The sequence below is a fragment of the Microcebus murinus genome, chromosome 22 (genome assembly GCF_040939455.1).
Source record: "Microcebus murinus isolate Inina chromosome 22, M.murinus_Inina_mat1.0, whole genome shotgun sequence".
Classification (NCBI taxonomy): Eukaryota; Metazoa; Chordata; class Mammalia; order Primates; family Cheirogaleidae; genus Microcebus; species Microcebus murinus.
Window position 1 is genome coordinate 24535087 of NC_134125.1, and position 26368 is coordinate 24561454.

General features: G+C 60.2%; 2 protein-coding genes across 3 annotated transcripts in view; one reads left to right on the plus strand and one right to left on the minus strand.

The window, feature by feature from the left end:
* RSPH14 (radial spoke head 14 homolog) overlaps nucleotides 1-26368 on the plus strand; it is a 70237-nt gene that overhangs the window by 30041 nt on the left and 13828 nt on the right. The window lies entirely within an intron of this gene.
* The window catches only part of GNAZ (G protein subunit alpha z), a 49272-nt gene that overhangs the window by 17440 nt on the left and 5464 nt on the right, over nucleotides 1-26368 (minus strand). Inside the window, exon 2 of the mRNA XM_075996742.1 lies at nucleotides 7542-8773. Within this exon, the coding sequence (XP_075852857.1) occupies nucleotides 7542-8264 (723 nt within the window). The 5' untranslated portion in view covers nucleotides 8265-8773. The remainder of the gene's footprint in view (nucleotides 1-7541; nucleotides 8774-26368) is intronic.

The window sequence follows — 26368 nt, forward strand, 5'->3', positions numbered from 1 at the left end:
CCTCCTATGCAGGGGAGGCCAGTGCTTCCCAGCCCAGAGAACTCACTTGTTCTCCCTGCTCCCAGCTCATCGGCACTAGGGCAAGGGACTGATGCCAACCTGCCTATAATGGAGGACCCCCACCAGAGCCCAAGCTGGCTGACCTGTCCGGGTGGGGTCACTAGGTCCAACAGAGATCTGAGGAACACCATGGACATCCCAGCAGATTCTGCCAAGGCATCTGGCAATGCTGTCATGGTGGAAAAGACAGAGCAGAGGGGCTGGTGTCCTGGCTGCTGCCCAGCTATGCTCAGTGACAGTCTGTGCTCAGAAGGTGGCCTCTAGTGACACAGTAGGTGGTGACCACCATGGAGGGATGGCTAGTGCACTGAATGACAGAGCCAGGCTCTACAAGGATGAGGTGGGTGCTAGATGCAAAGCCCACACAAGAGGAGCTGGTGTGAGGACAGAGCAGGGCCTGAGCCCAGCGTGCCCTGCCTCTTCCTGCCTCATGGTTCACATCTGACCAAGGACCACCCAGGGCCAGGAGCCACAGCATAAAGGAGGCTAAGAAATGGCCCTGCTCTTAGAAGCTCCCAGCATGACAGAGAAGGAGGGACCCAAGCTGCTGTTGACAGAGGCCTCCGTGGCTATGTCCCCTGGGGAGCAGAGGGAGGGAGGTCCCAATCCAAGGACCTGAAGTGCCCACAAGGGCTTCAGATAGGTGCCGGGATGCTGCCTCTTCTAGCCCTCCCTGGCCCTCCCTCTGCCAATCCCGGGCTGGAGCCAGCACCCCCAGGGGCTCATGGGAAGCCCTGGGTGAGCAGACACATCCATCATTTGCTGAGTGGGGATGATAGGCTCAGAGTGGCCTAAGGCCCCCAAGGTGAGCAGCAGATGGCCACAGCCCCAGTTAAGACTGAGATGAGTGCTGGACAATGGAGCCAGACACCCAGGGACAGTGACCAGGGAGTCTGCACCGAAGGCAGGGAGGGGCTGTTCCCAAGGGCTCATGGCGCCTCCAGGCCAATGGTGGTCCAGCTGTGGGTGCATGTCAGGAAGAACAACAAACTTTGCAGGGGTGCCAGCTGGGGAGATCGGGTTGTGCAGTTGGCGAGTCCTGCTCCCAGCTCTGTGCCTGCTCTGGGAAGTGCCAGCCCTGCCTCTGCCTCTGCCTCTGGTCAGGTCTCTGCTGCTCCAGGGTCATGACGACTTGCAGGTGTGTCACAGACAAACTGCATGTGTCCTTGGCACATGGTGGGATTAGGAAGAACTGCTTGGGAGACTAGCATGTGGGGAAGGAAGGGCAGCGGGCTCCTGGCAGGTCAGTAGCAGGCCTCTCTGGCACGATTCTCAGCATTGGACACTCTCCTGGAGCTCTGCTCTCATCCGGGTCAGGAGCAGGAGGCAGTGGGGTGCATTCTGCTGGGGATCCCGCAGTCCTACCACACCTAGGCCAGGGAGGTGCGGGAGGGGGCAGTGCACTTACCCGAAGGGAGGTTGGCTACATAGCAGCCCCCGGGGTGGAACCCAGTCTAGCTCCCCAGCCCTCCCTAGAGCAGCACTGCACCCATGGGATGTGGGGCTGGTAGGGTGCAGAGGAGACTGCTAGAATCCCTGGGGGCCAGGGCCAGAGACTCAGCCCTGCCATACGTGAGGGAACCTCTCTGAACCTGTTTCCTAATTTGCAAAGCTGGCTGGCCGGCTGAGGGCACTAACGGACAGGCAAGGCGCCTTCTGAATGTGAGTCCCAGTGTGCTGGGGAGGGTGTTATCCACAGCCGGCCACTTCCCATGTGCAATTCCTTCTGGACAAACACAACCGGCTGTTATCAACAGTTGAAAGCCTACCTTAACTGCAAACACCTTGTATTACCCTTAACATGCCACTTTATGACACAACTATTTAAACTTGATTTTTCTTTTTTAAAGAAATAACATCTCACTTTGTCACCCAGGCTGGAGTGCAGTGGCATTGTCGTAGTGCACAGCAACCTCAAACTCTTGGGCTCAGGTCATCCTCCTGCCTCAGCCTCCTGAGTAGCTGGGACTACAGGCTAATGCCACCACGTCCAGCTAATTTTTAAATTTTTTGCAGAGATAGGTTCTCACTGTGTTGCTCAGGCTGGTCTCCAACTCCTGAGCTCAAGCAATCCTCCTACCTTGGCCTCCCAAAGTGCTAGGAACCACCATGCCTAAGCTCCATTTTAAAACACTAAAACAAGCTCCCTTTTAGGGCTAAATGACAAAGCACGGTGCTAGGGTGGCAAGTCCATGGTGTGTTTGCAGGAGAGCCTCAGGCAGTCCGCTCCTCAGGGCACACTGCGCATACCTCTGTTAGGGATTTGCACCCATGGGGTCACCCCCAGAAGGTCTGAGTGTCCCAGCAGCTCTGCACCCAAAAGCCAGGGTCCTGGAATTCCTGCTCTTCCCAAGCCTCCCCACCTCCCGCCCACTCCACAGGGTCCACTGAGCTCCTACCGTGCACCAGGCCCTCTGCCCAGAGCACAGGCCACGCAGGTGGTATGGGCCTGCCCTCATGGTGTGTTGGGGCTGCTGACCTGCCTAGGGGTGGGGAGGGGCTCCTTGGGGAGCCAAAGGCCCCTGGACAAGGGGCCACTGGCCATGGCTAGGCAGAGGCTACCTGCCTGGAGACCAGCACCTACAGAACGTGTCCCCTGCCTAAAGTCATGTCCTTGTGTCCCATTGTCCCCTGGGAGACCCTCCCTGACACATGTTGATTAGCTGTCTCTTGGATACATGGCAGGGACTCCAGGTCTCCCACGGTGAGCTTTGTGGAAGCCCAGCCGGCCTGTGGGGCCCAAGTGGCCACTGAGGTTTCTAGATGAAAGCAGAATGGGGACGCCCCTCGTACCAGCTGCATGCCAACTCTGGAAAGAGGGGCACTGGCAGCACAAGGGTTTGTAGAAATGAAGCTGTGGCTATGCTGGTGTGACTGTCTCCCTATCCCTGACTCCTTGTGCCACCAAGAGAGTCGGGCTCACCCTCACGCCTGGCTCCCAGCCTGGGCCTTGTGTCTGCACAGCGGGTGCACAGCAGGTACACCATGGCCCGCCACAGGGCTGGGAGTGCTGACAGCTCCATCGGGAACTGGGCGGCGAGCTCCCTGCGGGCTTCCACATGAAACATTCGACACTTTACAGCTAGCCCTTCCAATCTGGTCCTCCTGAAGAGTCCCTTGCTATCCGGCAGCCGATCCGCAGGGGAGGAGAGGTGGGCAGGTGCCTGCCTCCCCGCACTGCCCCAAGGCTCCCTGCAAAGGTGCTCAGGGTCCCCTGATTCCTGAGGTGCCTAAAGTGGGGGAATGAGGACCCGTGTCCCTCCAGTCACAGCCACCTGAGTTTATCCCTCCATGTGGGCCAGTGGGAGCTGGCTTCTCCACCCTTTTCCACAGTCCTCCTGAGGCCACAGAGTGACCATCGCTGTCAACTGACCCTTGTGTGAATGCAAAGAGGAGGGACAGAGCCCCTGCCAGGTGAGGGCACACAGCCTCTCAGGCTGTCCTCGTGCAGGGACTCGGTTGGGCTGGGTAGTCAGCCAGTCCCATCTCTATACCTGAGCCTCGGCGTCGCCACCTCGACAGAGATAACGGCCAGTGCTGCTGCCTCACAGGATGAGTCAGGGGACGGGTGCTTAAGAAAAATCCCCACATGTGACCGGGCTGTGTTCAGGCCTCCGTGGCTGTCTGGGGGAGCCCCGTGGAGGTGTTGGGCTCTAGAGCATCCGGGTGCCTGCCAGGACTGCAGGGTGGCTCCACGGTCAGGCTGAGGACCCACCAGATCCTTCTGGACTAGGGTGGGAAATGCAGCCAGGGATGGGTGTGGCTCCTCGGGTTGGCTGGCTGCCCCGGCCCTCCCCTGGAAGCCCCAGGATCTACCTCCCCTCCCCTCCCCTCCACTCACAGTGCTGCCCTGTGCTCACTTCAGCCCTCACTCCCGGGAGCCCAGAAATGCTGACGTTCTCCTTGGCAACATGCTGACGCAGAAGCCAGCAGGTGGGCTGGGGGGCTGTGGCTCCTTCGCCAGGAGTGGGGGCAGGGAGGCACTGCCAGCCTCCATCAGGGAAGACGAGGCCTTGGGAGCACAGAAAGGGACGAGAGCTCTGGAGGGGCCACATCCAGAGTTGTGGTGTTGGCCTCAAGGTTCATTCGGCTTTTGCAAAAACCAGCATGGCCTGTTTTTGGCTGATTTGCCTTTGACAGGGCCCAAGGAGGACAGTTCAGGGCATTCTAAAAGGAGAAGGCAGAGGGTGGCAGCTCCGTGCTGGCCCTGGCCCGGCTGGAGGGAGGGCCGGGCACAGAGGAGGTAAGCTGTCCTCACTGCTGGCACCACTCCGGGGCCAGCCCAGCCGGTGGGAGGGATCAGAATCATGGGAGGGTATTGTCTTTCCTCGTAGCCTGTTTGTTTTCCATCCTCAAATATTACTGGTAGAGCATAAAAGGTCAGAATCATTTAGAATCTAGTGAATTTCCAGCCTCACTTGGGTTTCTCATCAAGAATTTCCTTTTCTGGTGGGAACAATCACTTCCCCAGGCCTGCAGAGACCAGGGTGATGGTGGTGGGGGTGCCCGCCTGGCTGTGAGCCTTTCCCTTTGGAAAATGCCCTGAACGCCCAGAGCCTCACAGAGATCCCCACAGCCAGGCCACTGGCTGCTGTCCCTGCCCAGGGCTGCCCACTGTGGCTCCCCACAGAGACAGGCCAGGAGAGGGGAGCCCCAAGATACAAAGACCACAGGCACCCAGCCCATCAGGGCCCATGCAGGTACAGGGATAGAGACAGGGAAGGCCTCCTTGGAAGGTGTCATTTGGAATGAGACCTGAAGGGGCAGGGGACAGGATGGTCACAAGCTGAAGGCAGGACAGAGCAGCACCATGGGAGCAAAGCAAGCTAACCACAGCTGAAGCAGAGAGAGGATAGAGGCAGCAAGGTAGTGGGCACTGGCCAGACAGAGCCTGGAAGGCCACCTGGAGGACACCTGGTACATTTCCTCATTGACAGGTTCAGAGAGCAGAGGTGATAGCCAAAGCCCTACATGAAACATGGGGCCAATCCAGGGCCCAGGTGTCCTACCTCCTGGGTCCTGGCACACCTGTGGGCACAGACTGCAAAAGGGCCAGGGAGCCAGACCTAGCACCGAGGGAATTTGCCATGCCTGCCCTGGAGTTGACAGATGAGGCAGCCACCAGATCCGAACCGGGAAGGCTTCAGGGCACCGCAGCAGCAATGGGCAGAAGCCCAGGGCACCGACTGCCCGAGCTCATGTGACTGGCAGCTGCAGAGTGGCTAACAGATCTGCATGGCCTGTCCCTGGAGCCTGGTCTGGGCACCTCACTTTGTCTCAAAGCTAGTCAGCCCCAAGCCCTCTGGTCACAACAATGCCTCCCCAGGGGAGCCCGAGCTTGTCTGCTGCAACATCTCCTCCACCCAGAACCACACATGGTGCTGAAGTGGGGCAGACGGAGGGTAAGAGGGACCAGAATCCTGGAGAATGCTGGCAGACACAGCGCTGGGAGCAGGTGGACTGCAGCTAGGCTGCAGGCGTGCCCCACCCCCCTGACGCAGCGTCTGCATGCAGCCATGCCCCGTCCCTCCTGCCAGCCACACCGTCAACACCTATGCACAGTTCTGGGAAGGCCCCCTTGCATGGAGGGGAGAGGGGTGAGCCCTGCCTCCAAGGCCACCTGATGAAGGCTACAGATCCTCTCTGCCCAGAACATGCAGGCTCCTGGCACTGGGGCCACAGTTAGACCCCAGGAATGAAGCCTGCCTTAGCACCGGGTGCAGGAAGGAGTGACCCCAGATGCCAATGCTGCAGGGCGTGGCTGGGCCCTTATCTCCCAGCACGATGGAGGCTCCATGTTTGGAGGGTCACCCATGAGCAGCCTTGCCTCCCCTGAGCCCTGGAGTACCCACCGCCCCACTCCCTGTTTCTCAGGGCACTCTGTTTTGTCCCCATTTTGTCCACCCTCAGGGTCAAAGGCCTCTCTCTTTAGGGCAGATCCAAGGTCTTTGTTCAGGGCTTCTGCCTGGCACAAAACTGCTGCACAGGACAGCCGCTCCACCACAGCTTGTCCACCACAGCCTCCACTGCCACCGCTCCTGGCCCTTGCCACCCTCTGTGCGCTGGGCCTGGGCATGCCGCCCACCCTCTCTAGCAACTCCCGTCAAAGCCCCACTAACTCGGCACTGGGCCAGGTCCCCCTCAGTCAGTGCCCACCCCACCTCGTGCCTGAGCCCTTATCCCTACCCAAGAGTCCTCAGCCTGGGCCAAGGGCTCAGAGGAATCCTGACACCTACCCTAGGCCAACACTCAGTACTGAGTTCCCAGCACCAGGACCCCAAGCCCAGGTCCTGCACCCTTGGGATTACGCATTCCAAACAGTTCTTAACCCCATTACCACCAGACTCTTGGGAGCAAGATGGGGGCACAGGGTGGCTGCCGTTCCCAGGTCCTACACGCTGGCAGGAGACCGGTGCTGGCAGGAGCTTCGTGGATTTCCTGAGCTGCCACGCAGACTGACAATGGGTGCCTGGCCAGGCCTCGTCCTCTCTGGCCCTGTGGCCTCCACACCCTGCATGCTTCAGGCATGGGATGTTGTCTGTTCACTGCACTGAGGTGGAGATGACTTAGGCACGCCCTGGGCACCAGAGGCCCACAAGCGCCATGAGAGCAGTGCTATCTGCAACCAGGGGAAGGCAGCCATAGCCGATCCTTGTCCCTCATAGTGAGCTGGGCCTCCTCTGTGGAGCCCAGGGGTGTTGTGGTCACTTGGAGGGTGTTGGAGCTCCAAGGGTGTTGGAGCTCCAAGGGCATGGTCACCTAGGTTGGAGGAGGGCCCCAGGCCAGGGAAGCCATGAAGTCTCACAGGGAACCTTTGTGGGCCAGCATGGCCCTGCCCACCAGGAACCCCTCTATCCTAGCAGTAGGTAGGACCCTGGTCTCTTGGTGTCTGTTACCACCTACATATTCCACACTCTGCTCTCTGAGCATAGCTTGAGGATGGGCCCACCCACCTTGCCGGAGCTACACTGGGACATCTCCACTCAGAACCACACATGGTGCTGATAGGTTCAGAGAGCCCAAAGCCCTCAATGAAACATGGGACCAACCCTCCCAGGTCCTAGCACACCTGTGGGCACAGTCTGCCAAAGGATGGGCTGGGAACCCAGGCCCGGTGTCGAGGGAATTCACGCCTGCCCCAGAGTTGAGAGATGAAGCAGCCCCTAGATCCGGGCCAGGAAGGCCTCAGAGCACAGCAGCAGAAATGGGCAGAAGCCCAGAGCGCCGACTGCTCAAGCTCATGTGACTGGCCACTGCAGGATGGCTGGCAGACCCACATGGACCGTCCCTGGGGCACCTCACTTTGCCTTGAAGCCTGGTCAACCCCAAGCCCTCTGCCCACAGTGATGCCTCCTCCAGGGAGCCCAAGCTCACCGGTCATCACACAGCAGGGCCAGCCTCTCCTCACCCCCACAAGTTCACCTGCATCCAGGAGCCCACGACAGCAGGGGCAGGCAGAGGAGAACCCAGGCCCTACTCACCGTCTGGTTATCCTCGTAGAGCTTCAGATCGTAGCCACTGAGCTCCACACAGAAGATGATGGCTGTGACGCCCTCGAAGCAGTGGATCCACTTTTTGCGCTCCGACCTCTGCCCACCCACGTCCACCATCTTGAAGGTGAGCTCCTTGAAGGTGAACTTGTTCTCCACAATGCCCGTGGTCATGTCCCGGGAGCGCAGGATGTCCTCGACGGTGGGGATGTAGTCGGGCGCGGCGATGCGCTCCAGGTCGTTCAGGTAGTAGGCCGCGTTGTCCTCCAGGTGGTACTCGCTGGAGCGGCTGAAGCAGGCCTGGGCCCCAGCGTCGGCCCACAGCCGCCGCATGACGCCCAGCAGCTCCGGTGTGATCTCGCCCTTGCTCTCGGCAGGGCCCGTCAGCGCGAAGAGCTGCACGGCGTCGTAGGCGCGGTCAGGGTTGTGGAAGTCGATCCTGAGGGCAGCCAGGGCCCGGATGATGCGTGTCAGCGAGTCGATGGCGTTGTAGATGATGAGCGGCTTGTACTCCTTGCAAGCCTCCAGGTTGAAGCCGCCGCTGTGGATGATCTTCATCTGCTTGACGATGGTGCTCTTGCCCGAGTTGCTGGTGCCCAGCAGGAGCAGCTTGATCTCGCGGCGCTGCCGCTGGCTCTCTGAGCGCAGGTGGCGGTCAATTCTCCGGGACCGCCGCGCTGCCTCTTTCTCCTCTGAGCTTTGCCGACATCCCATGGTCCGGCAGCGGCGGGCCCAGATGCAGAGCACGGGACGGGGGCCTCTCCCTCTTGCCTGCTCTGCCTGGCCTCTGGGTGGGACGGCCGCGGTGGGGGACACCAAACTGCGGCTGGTGCACCCCACAGATGAGAGCCCAGCCTGGAAATGCTCAGTGCTGGCAGCGGGGTGAGGCCAAGCCACACGGCAGCCCCTGCCCCAGCACCTCTGCTGCGGCCGGCATGGTGCTCTGTGCAGCAGGACGTGGCCGCCCCTCCCCTCTAGTGACACTCCACCTCCCTTGCTGGCAGTGTGGCCCGATTCGCCGCAGTCATTCCCTGTGCTCAGCCGACGACAGTAGGAAGCCGTCTGCTTGTGTCTGCCTAGGCTGCTGCCGTCTGGTTGCTTGCTGGTTGCTGTGGCGATGCTGCTAAGCACGGCTGGAGGGCCGGTCCCCGGTGCCGGGTGTGCTCCCTGCGGCCCCCCTGCCTTCGACTGCTCCAGCTCCCGCAGCACATCCAGCCCCTTACCTGCCAAACAGAGAACAGTGTGAGTCTCCTGCCAGCAGCCCCACCTCAGGCTGGGTGGGGAAAGCAGAGTGGCCACAGCTGGCCTCGGAAAACAGCTGGAATGATCCATCAGATCCCCTCTTGACAGAGCGCTACAGGGGCAGTGTCCAAACTGCAGTGTGACAAGCACACCTGCTGCCACCTGGCTGGTCCACCTGCAGCCAGGTGCACGGGACAGGAGAGCAGTGAGGCCTCCACTGGCCCTCCCTGCCCACCAGCCCAGCTGGCCTCACCCTCCCTTAGCCTCAGTCTCCATGTCTGGCTAGGATTCAATGAGGTGACCCCACTGTGGCGGCCCTTGGGACCCTCTTCTCAGAGGGTGCTGATGGAGCTCACCCTGTTTTACAGCAGGGTCTTGGCCTTGGCCCTGCCCAAAGGAGGCCCAGAATAACGAGATATCTCCCCAACTTGCCACGACTGCAAGAGCTGGGGTCCCAAGGCTCTCATAGGGCAGGACGTGCACCAGGAGGGAGGCCTGGCCCTACTTTCCCTCGAGGCCCCAGGGGCAAGCAGGCAGGCAGGGGCCAGAGCATGGTGGAGGCTGTGGGCTGTGGGAGTGCAGGCGGCGTAGCTGGGGAGCAGGGGCCCGCAGGGCCTGGCTGGCACAGAGCACTGTGGTGATGTCCACCTGGGAAGGCAGGCGAGGGATAGGGTGGAGCGGCGCCTAAGGGCAGCGGTCATCACTGAGTCTAGGGTGAGGCAGGGTGGTCCAGAGGCCTCCCCAGCTCCAGGCTGAATCTTCCACCGACCGACCCACCTGGTCATCGGGAGGAACAGCTGTGTGTACCCCAGGGCAGGGCCCAGCACCCACGCTCCCCGGCCGCCTCTGACCACACCCCAGGATGCCCCTGTGACCTTCTATGTGGTGAGGCAGAACCCTGCACCAGGGCAACCCCAAAGCTCAGGCTTCTGCCCCTGACTGAGCCCATGTGGCAGCTGTCCCCACCCTACTCACAGGCACATCCCCTCTGTTCCTTCCTCCAACCTCTGTCCCCGCCTGGCAGCTCCCACAGCCTCCCCGTCCCAGCACGGCCAGTGTTCACCCCTGACGCCCCCATCACCTCCATGGCAGGCCCTGGGTGGGAAGGCCCAAGGCAGACAGACCCCGAGGAGCCTAGGCCTCCCCCGTTTCCACTCCTGGGCATGACCAGCATCTGTAACTCAACCTGCCCAACCAGCCTGTTCCAGTGTCCTCATGCGCCCAGCTGTCATCCATGCCCCTCACTGCCCCTACCCCGCACACACCTTGGCCACACAGCCCAGCGATCGCGTCCTCTCCCAGCACCAGTGGCCTCCTGCAGCCACCCGCTCCCCACACCCACCAGCAGCCTCTGAGCCGAGGACTCCATGAGCAGCTCTGAGGCCGCCTCTCCCCCTCGGTCAAAGCCCAGCGTCCCCCACAGCGCCCAGGGAGGTCAGCCTCATCCCTCCACGTCATTGCCCGTCTCAGAGCCCGTCCCTCACCAGCCCATATGGAGTAAAGCGTCTAGCATGGGTTTTGTACTCGGCAAGTGCCAGGCTGTGGCAGTCACTGCCCCACTGTCCTCGTCACTGTGTCACCCCAGTGCCTCTGCTGGCCGCCTCCAGCACAGCCCTCAGCCACTGTGCGACCTTGTCCACCCGACCAGAGTGCCAGTGGAGGAGGGCGGGGCCCGCTGGGAGCAGAGCAGTTTCCTGGCACACAGCGGGTGCTCAGTAAGCGCTGGTGGTGGAAGGGACCGGACTCAGAGAGGCGCGGAACTTCCCACCTCTGCAGTCCCACCGCTGGCAGCCACGGATGTGAGGCGCACCAGGGAACGCCCCAGAAACGTGTCTGCTGAGAGCGCAGTGATGAAACAGTCATCCAGCCCCATCCCAGGGAGGCCAAAAATCATGTCTGAGAGTAGAAGCCTTGAGGTGACTCCCAGCCCTGGCAGAGTGGGGACTGGCCGAGCACCTGCTTAGGCTGATGCGTAGGTCACAAGTGTAGCATGTGCACATGCACGCGCGTGTGCACACACACGTGTGCTGTGTACACAGAGGTCTGGCAAGTCATTCTCCAAGCAGTAATGAGTTCCGGGTTGTGAAATCACAGGAATTTTTTGCTTCTTAGCATTTTACCGTATCTCCTATACTTCTTTCAATGAACTTTCGTCAGAATAGGGTCTGTAAACAAACATCGTGGCGTTAACAAGGCCCTGCCTCTCAGCACACCTGGACGTGCCTCTCTCCACCACAGGTCGACAGTGTGGAGGGCAGGCCCTGTGGCTGCTCCCGAGCCTCTGCTGATGACCAACAGTCCCCTGGGTGTGGAAAGGCACCCAAAGCCCTCACTCCACCACTTAGGGCAGCTTCCTCCACCCCAGCAGTTGCCAGGGTGCCTAGGCTGGGGTCCTGCCTGCCAGTGCCATCATGCCAGCAGGAGGCCAGCCCCCTCCCATCAGAGGCAGCGTTCAAGCTAGCTGGGGGTGTCCCCCATGGTCATCACCGTTTCTCTCAAGTCACTGTTTTAAATCCGAGGCACAGCCAAGGCCCCAGCCGACCGACTCTCCTTCAGTTGGCCAGCGTCAGGGGCAGAGGTCAGGCTCCTCCTAAATGAGCTTCCCAAGCGGTTTGCTGCCACCTAAGAAAAGCAGGCTCCCAGCTGCCTTGGGGACACCTGCAGTGACCCCACTCTTGGGATAAGCTCTGCTCCAGGCAGGTGACAAGGGAACCCCAGACATGGAAGCCTGTGATGGCCTCAGGGTCATGCAGTGACCCTGCCTTGGATCAGGTCTACACCTGAGCATCTGGAGATGCTGCGACTTCTCACGGCACAGCGCGTGATTGCCCCTGTGAGCCCTCTCAGTGCCACTCCCACCCCTACAACCTGGGCCTAGGGGAGCTCGCCAGGCCAGACCTGGCACCAGCTGTGCTCTGCAGGGCTCACTCTGTCACCCTGGCCTCTCCACGTCTGTGGCACCTCTTGCCTGGCTTCCGTGGGGAGCTCAGCCGGCTCTTCACAGGTCTGCTCACACGTGGCTGCCTCCCTCGCCAGCTGCGTGCCCTCTGTCGCTGCCTGCACCCTCCCTTTCTTTGGTCTCGCCTATCAGGCTGGGATTTCCTTAAAAGCAGGAAGGCCAAGTGGTGCAGGAGAAAGAGGACGGCCTGTGCCAGATCCCGGCTTCACCCCACCAACAGAAGGCACTCTGGGCTGGCTTCCGCCTGTGAGCGGTCCATGAGGGCAGAGCACCTGCACAGGGCCTGGTGCCAGGTGTCATCCCCCTTTACCCCCACTGCCTCTGCCCAGGGACGAGCCCTGCCCTGGTGGCCCCCAGCCTGGTACTGCGTCTGGAGGAGGGTGAACCACGCCCACTCAGCCTGCTCTGTCCCAGGACGTGTGATTTGCGCGTTGGAAATTATGTGCTCCATGAGCCCAAGGCTGCAGGGCTGGGCAGGCAGCCTGGGACTTGAACTGCCACTGTCTGGAAGTCCCAACCCAAGGGCTGGCCATGTAGTCCTTGATCAGCGTGCTCTAGAAACCACAGGGCAATGTGGGAGGAGAGAGGAAACCGGCGCCAGGGAGTGAGCATGTGCGTGGAACCGTGCACAGAGCAGGGCAGTGCACTGTTGCAGGAAGCCTGTGAGCAGGAGCCAGCCTCAATTTGGACAGGACCTAGGATAGTCCCCACAGGGCCCCTGCCAAGGCTCTCTCTAAGTAGGCTTTACTGGATATCCAAGAACTCCCCAAGTCCCAGGGTGGAACCTGATGATGGTCAACCCAGAGGCAAAGTCCAAGAGTTGGATGACCACATTGTTTCCCAGCTCAGAAACCATGGTCCCCCAGGGCCCGCCCCAGAGCTCCCCATCACAGACAGTGGGCTGGGCACAGCTGGAAACCTCAGAGGGATGGGCGAGGGAGAGTGTACCAGGTACAGGAACATGTGCAAAGGCCCTGCGGTGTGTGTGTGAGGCTGTGTTAGGGAGGGGAGAGACAAACTCCGGTGTTACTAGGGAAGTGCAGGAAGGTCTGAGTGGCCAGAAACGGAGAGTGGAGGAGAGGGGCCTCCAGTGAGAGGAAGGGGTGGGGCAGACCAGAAGCCCGCCCTGGGGCCTTGGTCTTGACTGAAGATAGACAAGAAGGCACTGAAGGCTGGGCGCAGTGGCTCACGCCTGTAATCCTAGCACTCTGGGAGGCCGAGGCAGGCGGATTGCTCGAGGTCAGGAGTTCGAAACCAGCCTGAGCAAGAGTGAGACCCCCGTCTCTACTATAAATTGAAAGAAATTAATTGGCCAACTAATGTATATAGAAAAAATTAGGCGGGCATGGTGGCGCATGCCTGTAGTCCCAGGGAGGCTGAGGCAGGAGGATCGCTTGAGCCCAGGAGTTTGAGGTTGCTGTGAGCTAGGCTGACACCACGGCACTCACTCTAGCCTGGGCAACAAAGCAGGATTCTATCTCAAAAAAAAAAAAGAAGCCACTGAAAAGTTTACACACTGCGACGGTATGTGGTTGTCCGTGCAGGTCTGTGTACAGGCGTGTGTGTGCACAGGTCCCTGTGCATGTCTTTGAGAGTAAGGACACATATGTATCTCTTGTGGTTGCATGTGTGCACCTCTGTTCACATGCATGCACAGCTCCATGCACATGTCTGTGAGCAGGCCCATGCCTGTGTGCGCATGTGGTTGTGAGTGCAGACCCACCTGAATGTGTCCACGTGCAGCTGCATGTGTACTGGTGCATGTGAGCGTCTGCGTGTGGTTGCATGTGGCGTCCCAGGAGCAGAGGTGCCTGTGGAAGGAGCGATTGGCTGTGGTGTGGAGCCTGGCCAAGGTGCCTGGGGCTGAGGGCAGCTGAGTCAGGGCTCCCTGGTACCCCACACCTACTCACTGAACCGTGGCTTTGAGCTGTGGCTTGGGAGGGGCCTTGCGGAATGAGGCAGAGACCCAGTCCCTGCGCTTGCTCAGGCAGGAGGGCGGAAGCCAGATCACAGACAGTAAATAAACGGCGAGTCAGAGAAGGTGCCTGCTCTGAGGTGGAAATGGAGCTCCTGCCGGGCTGCAAGTCTGTGCAGGTGGTGGGGCCGGCTTGATCCGTGGAGACGAGGACAGGTGGTGACAGAGCAGGTGGACCAGTGCAAAGGCCCTGAGGTGGGAACACGCATGGCCCATCTGGGGGATGGGATGGAGGCTGTGTGGCTGGTGCCAAAAGTAAGGGTAGGAGGTCGCTGAAAGGGCAAGTTGGGAGCCAGCCAGGGTTTGGGCCAGCAGCACCGTTTCTTGCCCTAAGTGTCACCAGTGTCCCTTTGGCTGCCGGGCGGAGGCCAGGCCAGGGGAGGCTCCTGCATGCAGACATCCAAGGGAGAGGGGGCAACTCAGGCGAGGGCTGGGGGAGGCAGACATGGCGGGGGCTCTAAGAGACAAGTGAACTGTAATGGGCAGGACCTGGTGCTGGAGTGGCGGCCTGTGGGAGCAGGGGGGTGTTCAGGGCATCCCGGGTCCTGGCAAGCAGGCTGGGAGCAGGGCCTGCTCCGAGACGCGGTAGGCACGGGAAGAGCTGTCTGCTGTCCCTGTTGTGCAGGGCCTTGCTGTGCCCATGGCAGGGCTCAATACAGGTGTGTGGACTGCATCAGGGAGCAGCTGCCAGCCCTTGTCCCCCCACCCACATGTGGCACACAGCACATGACAAATTCACCAGGAGGCGGCTTGTGACTCGGTGCAGCCCAGGGCCAGGGGCCCACAGGCTGGGCTCAGGCCAGAGTATGCAGCCACCTGCCTCCTCCCAGCGGTCTCAGGAAACAGCTCCTCTCGATGAGCTCCATCCCAGCCCCTAGTGGGCCTCCCTGATGCACCTCCCGGCCCGCCGCCTGGCAGGCCTGGCCTACACCAGCTCCCCACTGCCCGTTCCCCCAGAAGGTGACAGCCAAGGGCAGGGGGACACGCTCATGAAGGGACTGTGTGGCCACCTCTCTCAGGGTTTTGTATCCTGGACACCCTCCATGCCAGGAGCCACTGCCCTGCCAGGTGCAATCCCTGGAGGCTAAGCCCGCATGCGGCACAGAGCTCAGGCACCCCAGTGCCCATGCTGGCCTGAGCTCACCAGGGCCCTCACCTGCCCTGGTGCCTCCCACCCTTTCCCCAACAAGCCTCACCCAGGGCTTCCTCCACAAATGCCAGCACGCAGAGTCAGCACCTCTACCCCACCCCAGCAGGGGAAGACAGCCCACAGCCAAGGTCACCGAAGGTGTCACTGCCCAAGCCGGGCTAAGCCAGGGGAACGCTGGGATAGGAAGACTTATCAGCTTATGGGCCAAGCTCTCTCAACACCGTGCCCCACCTCCCGGGAGACAGCGCCCAGCCTCTCACTGCCAGACCCCTAGCTGCCTGCCTCCGTCCCACCTCATAGGAAGGCCTGCCCCATGCTGAGCCAGGGCCACCAGAAAGGGTGAGCCAGGATGGTGTGAGGGTTCAACATGTGGACTCTGGGCTCGCTGAGATGACAGACTGTACCCAGACTGTGGGTGGGTGGAGAGGCAGAGTCATGTCTCAGGTCCGAGCAGAGGCCACACAGATGGCCAACCCTGCTGGGGATGGAGGAAGGGCCCCACGAGGTGGCAGGCAGCCCAGGCCACAGGGCCAGCAAGGCAAAGCAAGGCTGTGCTCCCAGTGCACTTTCAGGCTCCCAGGCCTCCCCAGAAATGACACACCCTGAACCCTCAAGGCTCCTGGCCATCGCTCACCCTAGCCTGAGGCCTTGGATCTGCAGCATGGCGGTCAGCAGGGAATGCAGTACCAGGCCCCGGGGGGGCAGCAGGAGTCACAACCCACCTCGGACCATCCATCAGGCCTGCTCCACCCTGCCAGCAGCCCCGGGCTGCCGCTCACCCCGCCCCAGAGTCCCCTATGGAGGCTGAGCCACCCAGCGTGGCCCGAGCAGGGCTGTGACTCAGCACTGCCCACCCCACCACGGCTTGCTCAGACGCCTTCTGCCCTGGCAGCAGTGGCCCTTGCACCTGCCAGCTCCACCCCGGCACCCAGCAGCTGCTCCGTAGTGACCTGGGGAGGAGCAGGCGGGCCAGCGGCAGACCCTCATTATCACTGTGCCTGTGACCACAGGCTCTTCCTCACATGAGGACACGGGACAGGGCAGGGAGGCCTCAGCTCCCTGGCCAGCCAGCCCGTCCCAGGAATTGTGTTTAGGGTGCCCTGAGCCCACACCTGGGGCACATGGCCAGTTCACACTTGACTCTGCTGCTGGCTGGGGCGCCCCACTTGAGGGTCAGCAGGTGCGTCCCAGGCCCGCGTGGGCGCTTGCAGCCCATGCTCAGCCACAGCATTTCTATCTTCTTTTAAAGACAGGGTCCTATCCCCCACCCTCTGGAACTGCTGTCCCCACGTCAGCTCCCACTGTGGCTCTATTTTAGAAACCGAAGGTCCGGAAAAGCCTGTGCCTGTGGCCACCACTGATTATCAGCCTGTCCCCTCTTACCAAGGACACGTTTTCCACTGCCCTTTCACGCCTCGCTGGCTGGAAGCGAGTTTGCTTTCAGCTGACGTCTTGCCTGCTCCTTTCCTGCCCAAGCGTCCGTCCCTCATTAGGTTTTCCCAGAGCTGGCCTGGGCCCTCAGGGGCCGGCCTGGCAGCAGCTCCTCTGTGGTCTCCAAGGAGCCAGCTGTCCTTCCTGCTGCCCAGTTTTTCTGTCCATTCTGACTAAATTCTCTCCTCTGTTACACCCAACCTCCACCCCGTATGAAGTGCTGTGCAGACGCTGCAGCCCATGCCTGTGCATCTCTCCCTCTCCGGTGTCCCGCCTCGCATACGTCGCCCTAATGGTCTGGTCACTGTCCCGGCCCCACTCGCCATGGAACCGTTCCCAGCGCGTCCATGGAAGATCAGAGGCGGCTGTGGGCCCGGCCCCAGGGAGTGGCTGTCCCAGGGAGCTGGGCGTGGTGGGGTTGGGTGGCTTTGGGTCTGGCTGGGCCTGGGCAGGGGCTCCTCGTCTATAGGTCTGTATCGCGCCTCCTCGGAGGAGGGGAGTGACCGCAGGAGACCTGGCCTAGAGGCCTATGGCTGGAGACGGTGGGGGCTGCTGCACCTCCATCCCACCCGTCTGCGGCACTGCTGGGGCGAGTGCCTGGACCACACATGTCATCTCCTAAGAGAAGGTGGGAGGGGGCCCTGGCTCTGTGGATGTAGAAACCAAGGTGTAAAGACGGGAGGAGACCTTCTTGGGGCTGCCCGCTGGGAGTCTGCAGGGCTCGGCTCCCACTACACCCTCTGACCCCTGAGTAAGCCCAGACCTGGCCACATCTGGGTATCACCTGCTGTTATTTACTTGTTTTTCCTTATGTTGACTCACCCTTTTAACTTAAACAGATGTAGTTTAAAAAGAACTTCGCATCTTTACTTTAAATGGAGAGCCAGAGTTGCTCACCATAGACAGAAATAATCTAAAATCTGAAACAGTGTAAAGGAACTGCTCTTGCAGTTCTGGAGACCAGAGTCCAGGGAGGGGCCAGGCAAGGCCGCCTGCTGTTGGGTGAACAGCAGGGATTAGTACCTGCTAGACGGTTTGAGAGCCACGCTGGGATTTTCTCCTTGAAGGAAAAGGATTGAGAGAGAAATAAAAAAGGATTACCTTCTTCATGAGAAGGGTTAGTGCTGCTCACAGCTGTGGCCTCAGGCCACCTCGTATGGTCTGGTGGCCATGCAGCCCCCTGTTCCATCCCCACTGTCCGCTAGGGATGCAGGTGGAGCACAGGGAGTGGGGATGGCGGGGTGAAGGCAATGGTGCCAGCATAAGGGCTCTTGAGCTATGGTGGCCACACTGCACCCCTCGCCCTCAGCCCAGAGGCCATCTCATCTCAAAAAAGCGGGTCACCGCGCCCCAGCCCCGTTCTATTTGCCTGTTCAGCAGAGCGCCCTCCACTGCTTCTCTCGTTGCTCCTGTATCACCCAGCGCCTGTGCCTGAGCCGGAGGCCCTGTCCCCTCAGATCCGTCACTCAACCTCCCTGATCAATGCTGCGCCCTCTCAGAACGGAGCCTCAGTGGGTGTGGCCCTGCTCGGGATGAGGGGGCCTCGGTGGGGAACGAGCTGAGTCTGCGTGTCAAGGAGCTCATATTCTCATCGGGGAGCAAACAACGCAGCCAGGTAGAATGGCACTGCTGAGGAACCACTGAGCACACTGGGGCCGGGTCATTCCCAAGGCGACCCACCAGACAGAGTGGGCAGGCGTTCTGTACACTTCCGGCGGGCTCGGTGCAACCTGGGGGGAAGCTGGCTGGAAACCAAGGCTGCCTCTCTGAGTGGGTGGTCCAGCCAGAGAGCTGCTCCCCAAAAGCTTGAGGGTTCCGGATGAGGCTCCACACCCGGGGCAGGCGGCCAGCGGGGACGCAGGACAGGACGGCAGCCGGCACAGCCGCCTGGAGCAGCAGTCTCGCACGCCGTGGGAGGAGCACTTCTCCAGCACCTGGGTGCGCGTTGGCAGGGCTGACCAGTGTGCCGGGGGAGTGGGCCAGGTCGGCTCCACACCGAGGCTCGTCTGGGAGGGCGGGGACCTGCGTTACCTGCCTTGCCAGCAGGGTACGCCTTGTGACGGCTCCCTGTCCAGCTCCCCCCGGCGTGGTGAAGGGCAGGGCTGTGGCTCTCAAGGCCTCCCAGGGCAAGTGCTCAGGGTGAAGACACACCCACATCTACGCACTGCACTAGGGCACCCCAGCGCCTCTTCATCCCACCCAGCATGGCCCAGGAAAGGATGTGATGGTTTCAGGCTTTTGATACGACACCACATACAGGTGCTCCTGGACTCATGATAGGTCACATCCCAATAAACCTACTGTGAATTGACAATATCGTTAAGTTGAAATGCATTCACTACACCTACCCTAATGAACATCATAGCTGAGCCTAGCCCACGTTAAATGTGCTCCGATCACTCACAACAGCCACAGTTGGGCAGAAGCATCTGACACATGTCTCATAGAGCTCATGGAAAACTGTCCTGACAGTTAGAAACAGAATGGTTGGATGGGGACTGTAAGTTGGGGTCTGTCTGTATTTTTGGGCTAAAAAGCCACATCTTCTCGAGGACCTAAAACTCCTGCTTGCCTTGACCCGAGTGACACAACCTGGGGCAGGGACAGACAGGAACTGGACCCCCCACAGTGCCTGGCCCCACCCTACCTGGCTGACAGTGCGGTCTTGAAACCTAGGGAGAGACTCCTTCCCCACCAGGACCCCCTACCACCACCAAGTGTCCTGTGTGCCGGCCTAGCAGTGGGACCAGACCTCCCCCAGGAATAGAGGGGCAGGCCGTCCACAGACTGGCCCTGCCTTGGCCTCGGCCTCGGCACAGGGCTGCTGGCCCCTTCTGCCCTCGCCTCCCCTGATCCCCCCTTGGGCTGGGCTGGGCTTCTGCTCCACCTCCTCCCCCAGTTGCCAGCTCTGCTTCCCTCGAAGCAGGTGCTCTGTGAAAGATTTGCAGAGCAGATGGATGGGTAGATGGATGAACACCAAAAAATATTTGTACAGGGCTCAGAAGCTTCTCCAGCACTCCCTCTTGAGTACGTTACCTAACACGACCTTTCCTGGGAGCCCACAGAGGGGTCCCACTGCAGTCCACACGGGGGCTGAGGGCTCGAGGTCTCTATTGACCAACAGCCTGGTCTGGAGCCCTTGACACCCTGAGACGTGGGGCTTGGCTCTGCTGGGTTCCCCTGGGCCCCTGTGTGGTGCCTCCCCGACACCCTGGGCCTCCCACACCCTCTCGCTCCCGCTGTCCACAGCCCCTCCAGTGCACATCTCACCTGCCCTCCTCAGATCGCAGGCCATCCCTAGGGACCCCAGCCTCTCGTGTTTCCAGGTCCTTCTGTGTGTTGCCAGCGCCCTCCTCTTGGAACTTTCCTGCCCACCCTCCTCTCTCATTCTCTCACCCCCTCTGGGGCCTCCTGTCCTGCGTCCCCACCTGCCCACTCCCATCCCAGCCAACTCTGCGCGCCTGGCTTGAAAGGCAATCCTGACCACTTCTCGCCTTGCTAAAGTGACATGGGAGCCTGGGCCCAGCCAGCCTGGTCCTCACGCCCTTCCCCCGCAGCCCCTCATGCCCTGGACTTCCCCCAGAGGTGGGCTGGGCCTCCAAGGACCCTTTGTCTCCCTAGTCCTGAGTCAAGGGGATTCCAGGGTGGCCTGTCCCAGGAGCTCTGCAATGTCCTCCAGCAGCCGCCTCCCCACCCTCGGCCTCAGTGGCCTTGACTTTGCTGTAAACCCACTCTACCTTTTCAGGTAGAATAACCTTCCCTGTGTAAAACAACATCATCAGCAACAAATCACAACAGAAAAGACCAACCCGTAGATTCCAAAATGATTACAAATGTGTTTCTAATATCCATTAGTGACCAAAAGTTACAATCAAACTTGAGACTGCTGGCTGGCTGGTTGCTGATTGGTCTACTCAAAGTGAGTTAAAGTAGGGATTCCTAAGAAATAAAAAATACTTTTTACCTAAGACAGATAAACGTACATTGACATGCCAATCTTTGGAGAGGGTTATAACCTTTTTCTGGAGCCCAGGTTCTCATTCCGGACTTGTTGGCACTGTTCTTGCTTAAACCATAGTACTCTTGGGTGGCATCTACTTTACTTTCTGCAACTCGAGTGAGGTGGCAAGGTAACCAAAATCCAAACCCTAGGTGGTTGCAACTCCCTGTCCCCAAACTTATGGTTGTCTTGTCCACACCAAACCTGACCACGACTTCTATTGAGGGTATAGTGGCATAAACAAGTTTGGGACAAACACAACTGACTCAAAGGGGCGCGAGCACAGCGGAAGTGCCCAGGGTGGGTGGGTGGGGGGTGTTGTGATGTCCTGGGGGCTTGGGCCTGCCGCAGACACAGGCTGGCATGTTTTACAGGGAGGAGAGAGAGCAGCCACTAGTCCAGGGAGTGAGCACTGAGGATAGAGGAAACAGGGTTTCTGTGCCCCAAGATTTCTGTGAGGCTTGTAAATGACTCTGTATTTCATTTATCACAACAGCTTCTGCAAATATTTCAAAAATGACAGCACATACACATGCAAGACATTAATGATTCAGGGCTTGGGGTCGTCTGATTCCATGTCTATGGATTCTTTGCAGTCACTCCAGGGCCCAAGACACTGGGCTGGCATCTCCGTGCCACTGGCCACCCCCTGCACAGCTGACCTGCAGCAGCTATCCTCTTAAAAGCAGGTCCCTTTCTCTCCTCTAGGCTCCCTGCTTAATTGGAAGCCATAGTCCAAGTGCATGGGAGGAAGACCAGGGTTAGCACACAGTGTCCCCCATCTGCACACTAGCCCAACCCCACCAGCGGCTCTGCCTCAGCTGGGCCTCTCAGTGCCCTTCTGCTAAAGGAAGGGGACACAAGATGACCAAGGAGGCCTTGCCCTGTGGCCCTGGCTCTGGACACCCCCAGCCACGTGTCCAGTCTTCTGGCCCACAGCTACCACAGCTGAGCAGACCAGGGCAACAGCATCGCCTGAGGAATACTGACTCAGGAGGAAATCCAGCCAGATATTTCCCTGGTTCCGGGGTAAATAAATAAAAAACGGGAAGGTTCCAGTACGGAGGGGAAGGCGGTGATAACAGCAAGGAGAGGCAGGGCCTTCACAGGAGCCACAGCTAAGGTGCTGCTGCCTTGGGCAGGCCTGGGTGGAGAATCTGAGGGCACCATTCTGGTCTCTGTGGCCTGCAATCTCCCCTTGCCTGAGTGTGGCATCCCATAATCTCATCTCCATCTCTCACACCTGGCTACCCCAGGCCAAAGCCCCTCTGGGGAGGGCTCTATGGAGCCAGACAAGCAACCTGCTCCTTCCAGGGACCCCTGCCCCTCTGGCTCCTTTCCTGTCTCTCCCACCTGGAAGGTGGCACCTCCTGTCTGCTCCCTCTTTCTTCCTTGCCCTGCCCTCAGCCTCTGCGCCGAGCCTCCAAACTCACGCCCACACGCTCAAAACCGCCCATGCAGGCCGCCCGGCCGGTGTGACTCTGCAAAGCACAGATGCCCAGGCTCACCCTCCATGTCTGAGGGAAGCGCCCAGGAATGTGCACTCTGTCAAGAGCTGTGGGTCCTCCTGAGGCTAGCAGCCTGGGCCCGCACCGAGAAGCAGCTCTAGGTGACTCCTGGCTGCTGGCGCTGGCCCCTCCACCTATGACAGGCCACCCCGAGTCTTCAAGCCCACAGTAGCCTCCAAACCCCGTCTTAACTGGGTCCTTCCTTCAGCCTAAGCAGGGGATTCTCATGAGGGAGAGAGGGAGCACTTCAGGAGAAACCTGCAGGGGACTGAGGGATGTAGGCTGGGGCCAGGGAAGGAGCTACCCCACAGGGAACTCAAAAAGGAAAAGGACATCGCGCCCACCCCCTTGAAGGAGGGGCAGAACCTCCCAGGCAATTCCAGGAAAGGGCCCTGAGGGTCCGGGCAGACCTCCGGAGCGATGTAGCGCTGTTGAACCACAGCTGGGCTCGGTGCACCAACAGGGAAGGGGACCTGGGGCACTGGTGGCATCCACTGCATGGCCGACATGCAGTCCCTCAGCAGCACCTTAGATCACAGAGGTGCTGGCCCTCAGGTGACCTACTGACTCTGAAACCTGACCACATACCCCCACCCTGCCAGCCCCAGCTGCTCATCTACACAGTAGCAGTGACCTTGCCGGTCTTACTGTCCCTAGCCTCCTACACTGTCACCAGCAGTGTGAAAACAAGGCACATCGCATCTCTCATCTCGCGCTTGCCAGCCAGGGTGGGGCCACAGTCAAAGTCCTTCCAGGGCCCCAAGGCTCTGAGACGCCTGGCCTCTCTGACCCCCCCATGCTCCCTCCACCCTACTCCTGCCGGGCTAGCCTCTGCTGACCCTCTGGCACCATCACTTTCTCTCCACTCGGGCTCTGCATCGGCTGTTCCTTCCACCCGGAAAGCTCTGCCCATAGCGCCAAGTGGTTCTCTCCACTCCTCCGATGGCTCAGGCGTCCCCTCCATGGGAGGGCTCCCTGTCCATTCTACCTACAACTGAAAATGAACCCCAAACTCCAGACAGCCACACCACGAACGGTCCCTCTCCAGCACACTGCCTAACTCACTCAGGCTTTATTCCCCACCGTTGCACTCATGACAAGGGATGTGCCTCGGGGCGGGGCCGCTGGTCCATTTGTTCCCTCACATATCCCACGTGCCTACAAAGACCTGGCACCAAGCCCGTGCCCGTAATCAACCCCAGCCCCTGTGGTGACTGAGGGAGGGATGGGTCAATGTGGTGCAGGGAGGGCAGCAGGGACTTCTGCCAAGTCTTCTGAAAAGGCCATTGGCCTTCTCCTGGGTGGACACGAGTGCATGTACAGCCACCTCTTGCCTGGGCTTGGCTGACCCTGCCAGTGCCCCACCGCTGAGCCCCAGGCCCAGGGGCCAGGCTGTCCCTCATCTTGTAAGCCCTTTGGGGCTGGGCTTCTATTGCTGCCACTGAAAGCCTGCCCCACAGCCCCACACATGCTTCATGGCCCCAGCCCTCTTACAAGCCCTGGCCCCATCTTGCCCCCTGCCCAGCCTTCTTTCTGTGCCAGTGACCCCCAAACCCTGGCCTGCCCGGAGCCTGGGGTGCAGCCCATCCTTCTGCCCCGGGCCCCTGGGGCCACAGTGGCCACGCACTCCACACCGTCCGGGTAGGAGGGAGAGCCCCAGGGCAGCCAGTGAGATAAGACCAACACATTGGAGGCCAAGTAGGGGACCAAGCCCAGCCAAGGACTCCAGGAGTCAGGGCAGGGCTGGGGGTGCCAGCAAGGCCAGGAAGCTCCCTGGAGGAGATGGTGGTGTTGGGGGGACAAGGACACCCCCATCAGTGCCTCTGTGCCATCCAGCCGCTGGGCAGGGGCAGGGCAGGGCATGTCCTCGTGTGCGAGTGGTGTTATCATAGAGGAAATCGATGCCTGGCACTGGCCCAGTGTTTAAGGGAAATGAATAGATTTTGGCCGAGGACAAAGAGAGTTTGATTAATCAGAAATTGGATAATGGAGGCAACATTCTAATTATTTTTCTTCCCAGCATTTTATCAAGAAATATGTTTGCACAGCATATCAGAGGTAACACAGTGGGTGAGGGGGTGATCAAGCTGGAAGAAAGCCCAGCCCTACCCACCCTTGCCAGCAGGGGCCAGATGGCTGGCCGGGGTCTGGTAGTCACTCCCAGGGCCATAGGAAGCAACAGGGGCTCATGGGGCAGGCCTGAGGCCACAAGCAGCTGGGCAGTGAAGGCCAGAAAAGGCATGCCACACAGGGCTAGACAGGGCAGGCAGGAGGGCTAGGCCCTCATGCGGAGCCTGCTCCTCCCACAGTCACTGCAGCATGGGGGGCTAGGAGGAGTTGGGGGTACCCCCAGCTCATGGGGGGCCAGGGTCTGCTGGAGGCAGGATGAGGGCTGTAGGTATCAAGTTCTCCAGCCCTCCATCAAGGAGGGTCTCCAGAGGGCCCCTGGTGAAGCCTGGTGAGCCACCCATCGCCAAGGTCTGACAAGACCACTGGGCCCCTGAGGGACACAGAGCCTGGGACTCACATATGTTGGCCCTCCCCAGTCATTCCCCCTCCTTCCCTGCTGACTGCACTCCTGTAGCACCTGGAGCTGGAACCACATGGGTTAGCCAGCACCCCATTTCGGTGCTTATCTGGGCTGCCCATCCAGGGCAGGCTTCTTGGGACTCCTTGCTGGAGCAGAGCTCAGCACAGGGTTACACTCAGGAGGAAGCTCCCAGCCTGACTGAGCAGTTGAGTGTCTGCCTCACTCATTCACCTGCTCATTCATTCATTCAGTGTGCAGAGAGGCTGCCATGGGCCAGGTGTGAGGCTGGAACCTGGGGCCACTGCAGGGAGCAAGGCTCAAATGAGTGGGGAAGAGACATTCAGCAATGACCTGAGCTGTTCCCAAGGCTCGGGGGGTGAGTCTTCACCTGATGCGGGCAGGGTTGGAGTCGCCAAGGAGGGGCGTGTAAGGAGAGATGGGGATGAGCTGAAGCTGGCAGGCAGGAGGGGTGCACGGTGGGATGGGCCATTGGCTGGCGAGCATGTCTATACGGTACCTCCCATGTGCTTCAGACATTACCCATCACCAGTGACTGTTATCGCTCTGGGCCGGCCACAGCCTTAGAAATCTTGGTAGCCACTCCCACTTAGAACTGGGGTAAGATGTGAAAACTATCCGAACCCTCGACCTGGCCCAGAGCTTCTGCTTTAAAGGCAAGGAGACTGAGGCCCAGAGAGCGAAAAGAGTTCCCCAGGGTCACCAGCATAGGCATGGCCGAGACTCCCACTCAGGCCTCGTGCTTCCCTGCTGGCCTGATTGAGAGGTCACTCCCTGATCCTGGGGCACAGGGGCCATGTGGAAGGGCCACTCAGTCATCTCCATGTTCCTTTACTACCATCAGAGTCTTGGCTCACCCTCTTAGGCCAGTTTCCCATGGACACACTTCTGTGTGTCGCGACTGTGTGAACCCCCATGTCTGACCGAGGCCCCACTAGTCACGCCATGTCCTTCAGGGCCAGGTGCCCAAGGCATCTGACTCAATGAGGGAAGCCAGGTAGTACACCTGTCTCTGGCTCGAGAAGGAACCACAGGCAAGCCTGATGGGACCCAGCTAGTGGTGTCCGTTTGCGGTGGTTTGTGTTTGCAGCCGAAGGCCCAAAGGCACAAGCGCTTGGGAGCAGAGGGTTGAGGTGGAGCGGCAGTTATGTGGCGTGAGAGCACACAGCCCAGCCCTGCCTGGGAAAGGGGCTCAACGGGACCACGTGGCCTGTCCGCTGGTCAACACTCCCCTCAACAGGACGTCTGGGGGCCAGTGCTCCGTGGTGAACACAGCAACGCCTCCGCCCGTGTGGAGCTCACGGTCAGGTCCAGAGAGAGAAAGTTAACACCACGATAAGGAAATTAAATAGGGAGCAGGTCACGCTGTGGCGAGTGCCGAGGGAAGAGCATCCGAGGGAAGGGTCACAGGAACTGTGTGGCAGGAACTCGGGGGCTGCTCTAGACAGAGGCCTGGACAGCCTCGCGTGAGCACGCAGTCAGAGGCCCTGAGACGCTTCCCACCTGGGCCCTGTCCAAGAACTGTGAGTGAGAAGAAATGGCAGCTGCAAGGACCAGTCGGTCCCTCCGGAGACATTGACACAGGGAGACAGCAGCTGAGCAGCCAAAGGAAAGAGATTCAGGCAGAAACCAAGGAGTATGAAGATGTGGTGACCACCCTGTCTCCTGTGCCATCTCCACTGTGAACCTGACCTTGGCAGCCAGCTCGCCGGCCTCGGCAGGGAGGGAGCCCCTGTGCTACCATAGGAAGGCCTCGAAGCCTACCTGTTTCAGCCCTCGCTTTAGAGAAAAAGGAAACTGAGGCAAAAAGAGGTGATGCACCAGTCCAGGGACACATGGCAACGGGAAACAAACCCAGCCCCCTGAGCTGCCTCTCCCAGGGGTGTGGATGGAAAAGCCAAGGGTTGAATGTAGCCCACCAGCCTTGCCCAGAGTGGGGCCAGAGCCCAAGAGCTGGCCTCAGCTGCCATGCCAGCCTCCAGCACAGCAGGCCCGGCCAGCCCTC